Source organism: Anguilla rostrata, chromosome 2 (genome assembly GCF_018555375.3).
Source record: "Anguilla rostrata isolate EN2019 chromosome 2, ASM1855537v3, whole genome shotgun sequence".
Classification (NCBI taxonomy): Eukaryota; Metazoa; Chordata; class Actinopteri; order Anguilliformes; family Anguillidae; genus Anguilla; species Anguilla rostrata.
Window position 1 is genome coordinate 26,719,051 of NC_057934.1, and position 13,722 is coordinate 26,732,772.

Here is a 13,722-nt window from a genome sequence, read left to right on the forward strand (position 1 = left end):
ACACTGGTTTTCTGCTGAAGATATCTTTTTCAGATAGCCACTGGGATAATTTTCTGGGTAATTTGTGTTGTATTGTCTTTTGTCTAATAAACAATTCATCCTCCTCATTCACCTTTCTTGATGCAAACAGCGTATGACTATGAATTTGGAACTGGTGGATCTCTCCCAGGTGTAATGAACTGACTGTGCCCCTTCTCTCTTCGGCTCCTAGCTGTCAGACCGCAGCTCAAGCCGGCAGAAGCGAGAGGTGGACAGCACAGGACCACTGAGCATCCAACCACAGGCAGCCATCACACTTCAGACTGCCCAGAAGAAGAATTACCTACTGGTGAGGACTGTGATGACATAAAGCTTTTTCCCCTGAGATTCTCTGACCTGGAAAAAAGAACATTCCTACCCCCACAGTATTACTGTACATACTCTCAAACTCATTTTCTATTTTAAAAAGTGAGGTTACTCACAAACACAATGCACAAACTGTATGTACCTAATTGATATCAAAATGATGTTATAAACAATTCACCAATATTTTAACTAATTGAAACTATTCATTTCCTAAAATAAAACTACTCATGACTTCAATCATTCAAGTGCTTTCACCATTCCAATGTCATTTTTGGTATGGTGATGGTGGACCAATACCCCAGGAACAGACTCCAAGAAGTCCAAAGAGATGGCAACAATAAGCATTATTTATAAATCTCCTGAGCCCCCACAAAATATATTGCTATATCTTAAAGCAGCAATAATTTGTGAATTTGCCAATATACTGTGAAGCATATACAGTTTCAATATGTTTTCTGATCTTTTAAATATATTTTATAAAGTATTACATAATGGTCAGTTTAGTACAATGTTTAGGAAACTGGGCTTGTAATTCTAAAGGCTGCATGTTCAGTTCTCAGGTAGGGCACTGACATTATGCCATTGAGTAAGACACTTAACTTATATCAGTATATATCCATCTGTGTAAACACAAGGCTGTTTGTTGCATTGAATAAGGGTATCTGCTAAATGCAACTAATGCAATTTTATTTTAATATATTGGCAGTATATTTGTTGCTTGGCAGCCATATTGTCACCCAACTGACATCAAGTTCTCCAAACAGTTTCCGGCTTTGCTGTTCCCTGCTGGGCACTTACACTTGTATGGTGTGTTGTGCAGGACTGTGGATTGGGCACTGCACGCTGTGTGAGGTTCTCTTGCCCCCTCCAAAACATGACGAACATGGCTGCAGTAATTGTACGGGCTCGGGTATGGAACAGCACAATGCTGGAGGTAAGACCCAAACCAAAATGCACCTAACAAAATGAAATCATGATCAGTAGCAATAATGACTGGATGCATTAATCTCCATGGATGCCATGTCATATTTGACTGAAACATGGGAGTTTCACATGTTTCAATCACATATGTGTGTATGCGTGTTGCATGTGCAGGGTTTAAAGGCACCTACCCTTTGGGAAAGTAGTGCAGGTATGCTGCTCACCTGAAAGTTGAGCTCTTTCACAAAAATAAAATTGGAGGATGCTATATAAAACGTGTCTGGTTATTCCGTTTTCATTCTTATGTAGTTTAATGAATGGGCCTCAATGGTGGTAGCATTCAAACACCTACTGTTTTATTATTTATAATAGCCTTCCGTGTGTGTTGATACTATTTCTATTTATCATAATTTATTGTCATTAATTAAAGTCATAAATAGGTAAATGGGATTCAATTTCTTATCAAATAATGACTTTCACAACATGACACAACGTTTTCTCCATATTGGGATGGCCAGTATGCCATCCAGCCAAGTTATGCCTTGGTGAGGCATGCCCCATACCTATACAGAACCGAGAGTTTGGAACTTTTCAGGGTTCCCCACAGAAATAACCTCCACAGCCACAGACTCACAGCCCTTAAAAACATTAATTTCTGTACATTCTGACCCCATTTCAACAGACAGAATTCATAAACAACTTCACATGTCCACACAATAAAAACTAAGGGGATTTTGTGTTTCTCCTCTTCTTTTTTTGCCACAAATGCTCCTAGCCCACAAAGAATATGTCTTCCCTTTGGTCATTTTACGTATATTTTACAACCAATAAAAACATGCAAACACAAAATGATCATATATACAGTACAAGTGCGCACGTTTAACAGTATAACTTTGTGTCTCTGATGTCTACTTCCCTCGTAGCCTAGTGTCTTTTGGTTGAAACTTTTTACAGGACTATGAGTGTGAAGCAGGGCGTTGCTGCAAAAGAGCATCCGTGCTCAGCGAACCTACCCTGGGTAAATAAAGGTTAAAAAGGCAAGATAGCTTATATTGTTTGTAGTACAGTAACTCGGCATCATTTTGATATCAACACTTTTAATGGCAGGCCTAGATTTAGCCATTTTGAATGAATGACTTATAGACAGTGCTTTGTAAGTGTGAGTAACTTGGCATTTTGTACATTGAAAACCCGTGTTTTTAATGAGATGTAAAATTACTGGAATAAAAAAAATCAGTAATGTCAAGAGTCAGTGATGTTATGATATAAAACGCTATGACAGACTTAGCTCATGCCATACGTCTCCAAAATGATGACAGTTGGTCAGTATCAATAAAGACTGCTATTAATATTATGTTTTTTACAGAATACATTTTATAGCTACTGGCCAGTTAAAGAGAAATGGTGAAACTGGTGATTGAAAGTCTTATTTGATCATTTTCTCGCTTTTACATTTGTGACAGCAGAACATTTTCAGCAAATAGAAAAAGGGATGAATTCCAGAAGTTTTATCCTGTTGCAACAAAACATCAGCACGCATCATTGCCTACCGTTAAAGAAAGTAGCCTGCTGGAAAAGAGTAATTGCCTGGCCAGCAGCTGGTGCTTGAAAAAAACAATGGATTTAATATCTGAAAAAAAGTGATTGTTATCCCCCTTGAATAAAATCAATTAGCATTGAATAAGTGGAGAACAGCAAGCAGTCACGGTGCTACAGCCAAGGAAATTTTTTTTTCTTAATTTTATTATTATTATTATTATTATTTTTCTTTTTTTTTTTTACTGAAGTGTGAATGCTTGTGTTTTCCAGGACTACATTGATGCTTCACGGGTAACAGTGAAAGGCCAGGCTACGCTGAAACTGGTTACTGATAAACATACTATCAAAATGAACAGTGAAACAAGACAGGTGAGCATTCAAATTTTTGCTAGGCTTCACGGTCACTTTAGTATTGTGTAGTTATGTTTCTGAAAATAACAATTGGTCAGCAGTGTGTTTTACAATTGCATGTTTTTATTTTAGCCATGCTTTTCCCCTTGATAGCTATTCCCTGCAGACCAGGGAATCCTCCATCGTTGTTTTGTTTTTTATTGCTCCACTGACAATTGAACAGTTCAAATGAAATGTTATTGTCATTGGTTGATTGTCATTATGTGACATTTATCTTTTTCCACACCCCTCTCGATAGTTTACCCTGGACATTGACCCAGTGCTGGGTAAGGACACACCTTATGAAGTTCCCCTGTGGATCATAATCCTGGCTGGAGTGGCTGGAGTCCTTCTCCTTGGTTTGATAGTCCTCATTCTATGGAAAGTAAGAGCTTCATTCCTCTCACCAACTTCACGTGCCATCACCCTTATTCGTAGTACAAAATAATCTAAGATAAATCATTTTATAGCTCTGGGTGGCATGGTAGTGCAGTGGGTAGCACTGTCGCCTCACAGCAAGAAGGTCCTGAACCTTTCTGTGTGGAGTTTGCATGTCCTACCTGTGTCCGCATGGGTTTCCTCTGGGTACTCCGGTTTCCTCCCACAGTCCAAAGACATGCAGGTAGGCTAATTGGAGACTCTAAATTGCCCATAGGTTTGAGTTTGTCGGTGAATGGTGAGTGAATGGTGTGTGCCCTGCGATAGATTGGTGGCCTGTTCAGGGTGTATTCTTGCCTCTCGCCCAATGCACACTGGTATAGGTTCCAGCACACTCCACAACCTCGCCCAAGATAAGCGGGTATAGATAATGGATGGATGCATTTTATAGCTCTGGTCTTTGCCTTTCACAAGATGTTATCATTTAGTTCTTTTTTTTATGATGCAGAAAAATGTAAGTTGTAATAAAGGGTTGCAGCCTAGTAATGAAGTCCGGCTGAGCCATAAAGCAGATCTACAACTAAATTAAAGCCGCAAGCGGCGTTGGGAGGGGTCCAAGCATTGGCACTATCGTGCCCCCTATGGAGCAATTTTTAAATGGTTTTCTCCTCATGATCATATACCTTCACCCAAAATATCTACTGAATATCATGATGATTGTATAAAATATTGATGACTAATAGTTGCATCGCCATGGATGTGTCCTGGCCGCTTCCCGTAAAGGCCATTACTATGTCGTAACACTTAGATGGCATGTCGTAACACTTAGATGGCCCAGCGTGTATGTACAGCTGCAGCGCTTCCATGCCGCAACTAAAAAGAAATGTCACACTAGTGTTGTCATGATACCAAAATTTTGACTTTGATACCGATACCAGGTTTAGTATCACGATACTCAATACTGAAGCAATACTGATTCAATACTCGGTACCTAACGATACTGAAATTACCTTAATAGATCAGAAACGTAATGTTCACAAGGGTTGACCTCATTTTTGAATTCACGGTTTATTAAAAACCTGGTTCATGAACAACCTTTAAGTTGAAGCCTGTTCAACATATTAATAAGCATAGGCCTATAGTGTTACAACACTAAGTTGCTACTGCCATCTAGCGAAGATTCTGACAAATTACACTTTTCATCCTCTCAATCAGTAGGAGACAAATTTCCCTGGCTTTTACATTTGACTCAAAACTACCAAACGTCAGAATACTCTAATACCGAACTGTTTCTTTTTTTTTCTTTTTTTTTTAAGTACCGAGAAAGTGCTGAAGTTTTGGTATACTGTGCAACACTACGTCAGACATATTCCAGTCCATTGCTCAGCTTAGTAGAGAATGCACATTTCAGAGCGCCACAGAGACAGATAAAATAATAACACATAAATACACATTTCAAATAATAAATACGACATTGAGAAAAACCAAACAAAAGACTAAATATCAACTCGCAACCTGCGTGCTGCGTAGCCTACCATATTATTTATTTAGACATTGGCAGATAAGAAAAATTTTGGTTACGCTGACCTATAAAACGCTATTCCAAAAGCATAATCGGACATAATGTTATACATCGTTAGAAAGCTTATACTCTCACCTACTGAATAAATGAATTGTCAATCAAACCAAATTGTACTAAAAAGGGCGACAACGCCATAAGCAACAGGTGTGGTATTACGCACAGCTATTTTTGAAGGTAGCCTACCCAGGTATCACAAATGCGCTTATCTTTCACAAATGGATTGTCCAAGACAATATATGACCACTCAGCCTCAAAAGGGACATCTCTACGCATAAAACCAGTGGTAAGGTTGTATATTTATTCAATGTTTAGTCCCAGATATTGGCTGTAGAATGATATGGTATAATTTAAAAAAAACTTTGTCTCATTTATTTCCTTATTCAATGAGCAGCGTCACTGCTGTATTGGCATGTTTTATGTCATGGTTGATTTTGTCGGGTTGATCTTGTTGCTACGGAATATTGCTACGGAATATTACATTACATTACATTACAGGCATTTGGCAGACGCTCTTATCCAGAACGACGTACAACAAAGTGTATAACCATAACCAGAAACAAGTGTGTCGAAAACCCTAGAGAGAAGTAGCCTACCGTTTCAAGTGCAGGGAGCAATCGCATAGTTCAACTTGGACCCTGTAGGTTAAACTGATTAACACTAACACAAACAAGAACAGCAACAACACAGACTATGCAAAAAATACAGGCAATAGTTAAGACGAGTTAAGACTAAGTCACCTACGAAACAACTACCTAGTTACAACTCTAAGTTTACAGTCAATTTAGAGATTAAATTGAGAATACGATTTCTCTCAGCATAATGACGGATTCAAAGACTAAACGAACTCACCCGATATTTTCTTCAAATGGATCCATGCCAAAGGAAAGTAATGATTCATCCTCTCAAAAAGCTTTTGCTAACAAACTTTTGGTAGCCTAGCATGCACTCTGACTGGCACTGTCTTACATTGCTTCCCCGACGCTTCAGCGAAGTGAATGCACAAGCGCACGTCACCTGACTTGGCTACCCTAGTTTCTACTGCCAGCGAAGATTCTGACAAATTACATCTTTCATCCTCTCAATCAGTAATGCAGGAGACACATTTCCCTGGCTTTTACATTTGGCCTAAAGGTACCGAACGTTGGAAAATTCAAATACCGAACTGTTTTTTTCTTTTTAAGTACCAAAAAGGTGCTGAAGTTTCGTTATACCGTGCAACACTACGTCAGACACATATTCCAATCCATTGCTCAGCTTATCAGAGAATGCACATTTCAGAAAGCCTCAGAGACATAGAATATTAATACATATTTCAAATAATACATACGACATTGAAAAAACGAAACAAAAAACGAAATATCAACTCGCCATCCCTGCTACCTGCATGCTGCCCGCAGAGTACCGTATTATTTATTTCGACATTGGCAGACTACAGGATAAATTGCATCTTTTGTTTATAATCAATATTAGTAATTGCAGCGAGAAACTGCAGCTGTAGACGCAAGACAGTTTGTTATATTATGGTAGCAACAGAACGAACCAAAATATTTAGAGCAGTAATACTTACATAGCAATGATGTGTTCAGTAGATAGAGACAGAGACAGTAAATCAAGTCCTATCCGCTTCTGTTTTGCTCCAGAAAACTGTCAGATAGGTCTATCAGCAAACATATGGCTTAGCTATGCCCAGGAGTCTTCAATAATAATAGTAGAAATTAAGAAAAATCGTTGACAACGTTTCGTTAGGTGCAGTGTCTTTTAGCTACTGCTAACCCAGAGTGAATGCGTAAGTGAATGTGATGATAAGAAAATGTTTGGTTACGCTGACCGATAAAACGCTATTCCAAAAGCAAAATCAGACATGTCATAAGTCGTTAGAAAGCTTATACTCTCACCTACTAAATAAATGAATTTTCAGGCTGTACTAAAATAAAGCCAGGCTGTACTAAGCAACAGGTGTGGTATTACAGCTATTTTTGAAGGTACTCAGGCATCACAGATGCACGTATATTTCACAAACGGATTGTCCAAGACAATATATGACCACTCAGTCTCAAAGGGGACATCTCTACACGTAAAACCAACAATAAGGTTATATATTTATTCAATATTTAGTCCCAGATATTGACTGTAGAATGACATGGTATCATTTTTTAAAACGTTGTCTCGTTTATTTCGTTACTCAGTGAGCAGCGTTCTCACTGCCATATTGGCATATCTTAGGGCTGTTGTTGGGTTTATCTTGTTGCTATGACGGAATACGATTTTTGAGTGGTGAAAGAATATTTTTATGAATGCACAGATAGATAATGTTGTCCATTATGAAGTTGAGACCTTCCCCTCACTGATAAAAACTATACCCGACGGCGTCGGATTACTTAGTTGCGTCGCCATGGATGTCTTCTAGCCGCTTGCCGTAAAGGAGTATACTAGATGTCGTAGCACTTTAGATGTGGAGCTACAGCTCTTCTGCACCCCAACTAATAAAAAAGTCCAAATGGTGGGAAAACAATATGGCGGACATAGGTGGTCCCAAAAGCAAAGTTATAGAGCACATTCAGATGCATCGGTCAATGAGGTTTTGTGTTGATCTGACTTATGGTGTTGGAGTTATGGCCTTTTAAAGTATGACCCTTTGTTATAGCGCCACCATCTGGCCGACATAGGTGATTTGTAGTGCCTGAGTAGTGGGGAGCCATAGGAACCCACCTACCAAATCTGGTTGCTCTAGGACTTGTGGTTGCTGAGCCTCAGACACGTCACCTCAGACCCCAGCTTCGCTGCTTGGACCCCTAATTAACAGAGAGCGTGTTTTATGATGCCAATTGGCGTCATTCAGGTCCAAGGCGTTTTAATAGCCAATAGCCAAAAAAATTAACCGCTTTTCAGTCACTTTTAAGAGCTCTGCACATTGCACAGGGCGTGCTGCCAATTTCCATAGTTTACCGCTGCAATGGAAGATGACATAATGATATACTAATCAGATGTTTCTCATAAGACGTTCTTTTGCAGAAGGTTGCAGAGCTGGACGTTCACTTTTTTAAAAGTGAGTTTGAACAAATCTCATAAGAGAAATTTGTTCAAATTTGTTTGAATTTTCTTCCATCAGAATTTGAATATTGCCTAAACGTTTATTATTGGTCAGTTTTAATTTCCCATTAAACCAGTAGCTAAATAGCTTAAATGTCCTATAACTAAGAAATAATGACAACAGTATCTTGAAGTTTTATTAAACAAAATAAAATCAAGGGAGTGACTCGGTGTTGCTCAAATGAAAGAAAGAAAAAATGACAATGCACAAGTCCATCATTACATTACATTACATTACAATTCACAGTAATGGCATGGCTTAAAGGGGAATTGCATTTTATAACACTCCCCCCCCCCCGCCCCCATCCAATAGAAGCCCATTCATCATCAAACTCCACATTAGACTCATTGTAAACACATGTCCCTGCTTCTCATGACTGATATTGTCATTCTGATGAATTTGTTGCCCTTAATTTTTTGATTAGTTATTTCATTTTAAATTTTTAACGTTAGAAAAAAATACCTATTTTTTTAGCGGAAGTCCACATAGTAGTACGGTTTCCAGTTTTCTTCTTCGATTTCGTTTTGCTGCAAAATCGAGAAGAAGCAAAGCAAAACATTCCATTAAGGCTCATGCAGATATTGGCAGATTATGTCATAAAAGTTCTAGGTATCATTTTGATTGTCACTCTTGCTAACTTCATTCATGTGTGAGAGATGTAACGTTACAGTCTTGTAGTTTAGCTGATGCGCCAAGCCCTATACCTCTGTGTTCAAAACAGGATTTTACGGTAACGTTACTCTCAGCGAGACACATGCATAGACTACCACACATGAACACCATTCCTCAAAACTAGGATTTCCATTAGCTAACGATGTTATGCTATCCACTGACATTACTACGGTATATAGCCAACACACTTACATTTCCGAGAGTCCCGTTTGGACTATCCGGTGTGGAATGTCGTTTCCAATTGATCCTTGGCATTCTGAACAAAGTCTCCAAGACTCCGGGGTTGGTGACAGCCGAGAAATCGGAGTGTCCTGTCGATAGGGTTGCCACCCGTCCCGTATAATATGGGATCGTCCCGGTAAAAGCTACGTCCTGTATTGATTCAATACGAGACGCAGTTTGTCCCGTATTTTCGTGCACGTAGTTTCATATATAACATTAGGTCTTCAACGTGCTGAGAATAACATTCAAACCAGTTTTACAAGCGGAGTTGAGAAGCGTAATTTTACTGGTGACTGTGAGCTCCAGACAGATAGGCTCAACCTCTGCACGCTGCTGCACGAGAGTGCACGTTATGTCAGTGTCATCATCGCTGCCTCACTGATTCCCTCGGGAAGTGAAGTGCCTCGCTGTTTTTTATATTTTCACGATGTCTGCAAGTGCGCACCGGGTGAAAATAAATTTTGGACCTCAAATCAGCCTGCAAATTAGCCAGCTCTTCTTCTGTGTATTCCGGCTCGAATCGATAGGGAACAACAATCCCATGATCAAAAACAAAATCTCCTTCCTCCTCAGACATTTTCGGTTTCGTTAGCTAATAGTAATGCAACACTACTTCTACGACCAACCTAGTGTTATTGTCTGCAGGTACGCCCACATCAGAAGTCGCGCAATGATATGCATCCTCGAGTCAACACTAAACTGCCTGGATCTACTTCCTGCATTTGTGAAGGAAAGCAACAAAACAGCACAAAATATTATCATAATGAAATAACTAATCGAAAAATGAAGGGCAACAAATTCATTAGAAGGACAATATCAGTCATGAGAAGCAGGGACGTGTGTTTACAATGAGTCTAACGTGGAGTTTGATGTTGAATGGGCTTCGAGTGGATATGGGGGGGGGGGGTGTTGCTCACACGGGAATCAAAAATCTACAAATATCTAAATATTGAAGCAAGCAACTTAAAAACCATCTGGGATGCACACAGAACTCCAGGTAGGTGTGAAAATGAGCCCAGAAGTGTTAATAAAGTGCAATTCCCCTTTAACTAAACTGGGCAGGATTGGATGAGTGGTGGTTTCATCATGTTTAAAATATACTTATTTCAATTATTTATCTCCTGGTTCCAAATCAGCAGAAGTTTGTCTTGTATTAGTTACTCATTGACATTGATAAGCAATGAAACAGCAAGTCTGTCCCCATGCACATCTACATATAGAATGTAAATAGAACATATTACTAATTATTACATTACTAATAGATAATTTGCGATGAACCCGTTTGCATTCTAATACTTCTTTTATCGCCTTGAATGTCCACATGGTTGTTTTTATGTGGGAAGAACCAAGAGGAGGTTTAAGGATAGACTTGGGGACCATTGTAATTTCTCCATGGCTGCTCCCTATAAGCAAGTGGGACATGGGAGCCCCTCTTCAGCGAAAGTGGTGGCTCTTCAGGTTATATTCAGCCATATACAATGTGGGGATATATTAAAGAAACTCCTTCAAATAGAGTCATATTAGATTGTTATACTTAATAACACTACCTTCCTTGACTTAAATGATGAAATGTATTATTTACCCTACCTTTAACATATGATTATAGGGGCTCTTTGTGTATCCTTTGGTACATGTAGGACTATGTAATTTTGATGTGAAGTTGAGGCCAAACGTTTATATACACCGAGGCTAAGGATATTCAAACTCAGTTTTTCACAACTCTGCACATTTCATGTTACCATACATTTCTTTTGGCATGTCAATTAGGGCATCTACTTTGTTCACGTCAGAGGTAATTTTAAAACAATAGATTAGAGACTGATTTATTTCAGCTTTAATTCATTATATCAGAATTTTAGTGGGTCAAAAGTTTAAATACACCAGGTTGACTGTCTCTTTAAACAGTCTGGAAGATTCCAGAAATTGATGTAATTACATTTTAGTAGCTTTTGATTGGCCAGTTGTCATAATTAGGAGTTAATTGGGAGTTAATTGGCACCTGTGCCTATAGTTAAGGTCTTACCTTTAGAGTCACTGCCTTTTTACCGTTGATACCATGAAAAAATCCGAGCAACTCAGCCAAGACCTCAGAAAAAATATATATTGTGGACCTCCACAAGTCCCGTTTCTCCTTAGGAACAATTTCCAAACAACTGAAGGTACCACGAGCAACTGTACAATTGTATGCAAATATAAAAAATCTTGGGACCACACAGACACTGCATCGTTCAGGAAGGAGGCACCAATTAACTACCAGGGCTTAACAAACTTTGGTCCGGAAGGTTCAACTGAACCCCAAGAAAACAACAAAGGAACTGGTGAAGGAGTTGGAGGTTCTATAGCTTCCTCTATATTGTGCATTTACCAATTAGACGTGTGTGGAATGTATTATGTGCGGCCTATGTATGTTGTGTACCACCTATTGTTTTTACGACCCTGATGAAGACCTAGTGTCAATATGTGTTGGTTTGTTTTCCTGCCTAGTTCTAGTCCAGTTAAGAAATACTTTTTATCCATTTTTCACTTGGAGACTAAGTGCCTTGGCCTTTTTCCTTGGTACCACACTTTCTAAAGTTTATTCACATTCCAGAGGCGGTTTCTTTCTCAAAGACTGTTGTTCAGTGATTGTCTACCTGCCTTGCCAATGAGAACCTGTTGTTCCTAGAACCAAGCAGTGCTTCTTTTTCAGTTGTTTGAATTATTCAATGTTAGGGTTTTTCTTAGGGTCCATTTACATTTATGAATAAAAAATGTACCATAATTAATGAAAAGGTTTAATACAAATAGTTTTTACGTCTGAATCCCCTGCATAAAAGATATCACATATTTCATACATGGTTTCACAGTTGAACCAGTCCAAATTCTGAAAAGACATTTAAAATCTACCCAGAACAATTTAATGAACAAACAATCAAAAAACAAGTGTTAAGAAGTTTCTATGGCATTATTATAAAATAGGCACATTTGATCAATATCTGTGTATCTTCTCAGTATCTGGTTTATGGGATAAATGAAATGTAAAATCTTAAATGAAACCTCTTCTCTTTATTTGTGACACAATATCTGGTCGGTCAAGTCCAAGCCTTTGTCTAATCAATATTTGAGAAACATAACTACAACACAGTATGCAAAAGCTAAATGGAGCTAATTTGGCAAAACTTTCTGCAATTTCTTTATACATTTTATATCTTTAATACTTGCACTACCGGTCAAAAGTTTTAGAACACCTCCTGTTTTTATTGAAATGCATGCAGTTGTCTCAATATACTCTGAAAATAAAGCATAGAACAAATACACAATTGGAGATTAAAAAAAGAAATCATGGAACAGTATTTATTCAAATTCTGACTCATCAAAGTAGCCACCTTTTCCAGATATAACAACTGAACACACTTGTGGTATTTGTTTTACAATGAAAATCAACTATTGTTCGAAAAGATCTTCCCAACACTGTTGCAGAAGTTTCGACAAATGTGTTGCACTTGTAGGTTGCTTTGGTTTCACCCTTCTGTCCAGTTCAACCCAAACCAGCTCAATGGGGTTTAATTCTGGAGACTGTGCTGGCTATTTCATGATTTGAAGCTTGCTGTCTTGTTCTTTTCTTCTAAGATAGTTCTGATATAGCCTGGATGTATGTTCTGGGTCATTATCTTGCTGTAGGATCAACCCCTGACCAACTAGGTATTGACCAGAGGGTATTGCATGGCGCTGCAAAATGCTGTGGTAGCCCTTTTGGTTCAGGGTGCAAGTCGCCAACTCTGGATCCAGCAAAAGAGCCCCAGGTCATCACGCTTCCTCCTCCATGTTTGACAGTTGGTGTCACACACTGAGGAACCATCCTTTCACCTGCTTGAAACCAGCTTACAAAAACCCTGCGTGATGAACCGAAGATTTCAAATTTTAATTAATCGGTCCATAAGACCTTCTTCCAGTTTTCAGTAGTCCACTGCCGGTGCTTCATGGCCCAGGCAAGCCTCTTTTTTTATTTAGTCATTTTAGCAATGGCTTTTGTACTGCCACTCGACCTGTCAAACCTGCAGCTCGAAGTCTTCTCTTCTTCATGAAACTGAGACTTGCTTACTTCGAACACTGTTAAGCTGTGCTTGAAGCTGTTGTCCTGTGAGCAGCCTATCACGCAAGCTGTTGACTCTCAGAAACTTCTGATTCTATTGTGGCTTTGGGTCTGCCGGACCTCTTCCTCTCAGAGTTTCCTCCAGTTTCCAATTGCCTTTCGATGGTGTAGGAAACTACTCACTGACACCTTGGCTTTCTTTGCAATTTCTCTAAAGGAAAGACCTGCAGTTTTAAGGGTTATAATGGTCTGTGTGTCTTCCTTTGTTAATTGTCTTTTTCTTGCCATTATGATAGCAATATACAACTTCCTGCAGTGCAATATTATCCAAATAATAATCAGAGGGTGTAGTAATACAGTCTGTTCCAACACTGATTTTATACAGCCAGAGGGTTTGTAAGTAATCAGCAAAGGTTGGGACACCTGTAGGAATTGTTTGCATCAACTTTCAAGGCTCTTTTTACTTCCATTGCTGCAGAAAAGCAAGTAAGTTGTTAACCCATTACTTGT

The 13,722-nt window shown here is 38.8% G+C and overlaps 1 protein-coding gene across 4 annotated transcripts in view; it reads left to right on the plus strand.

Moving 5' to 3' along the window:
* LOC135247694 (integrin alpha-3-like) overlaps nt 1-13,722 on the plus strand; it is a 118,747-nt gene that overhangs the window by 90,883 nt on the left and 14,142 nt on the right. For 3 of the 4 annotated variants that reach the window (XM_064321443.1, XM_064321442.1, XM_064321444.1), the window contains 4 exons: nt 212-328; nt 1,166-1,279; nt 3,076-3,174; nt 3,455-3,580. In XM_064321443.1, the coding sequence (XP_064177513.1) occupies nt 212-328; nt 1,166-1,279; nt 3,076-3,174; nt 3,455-3,580 (456 nt within the window). Of the gene's footprint in view, nt 1-211; nt 329-1,109; nt 1,280-3,075; nt 3,175-3,454; nt 3,581-13,722 lie in introns of those variants that run through there. The other variant, XR_010328271.1, reaches the window with a different exon arrangement.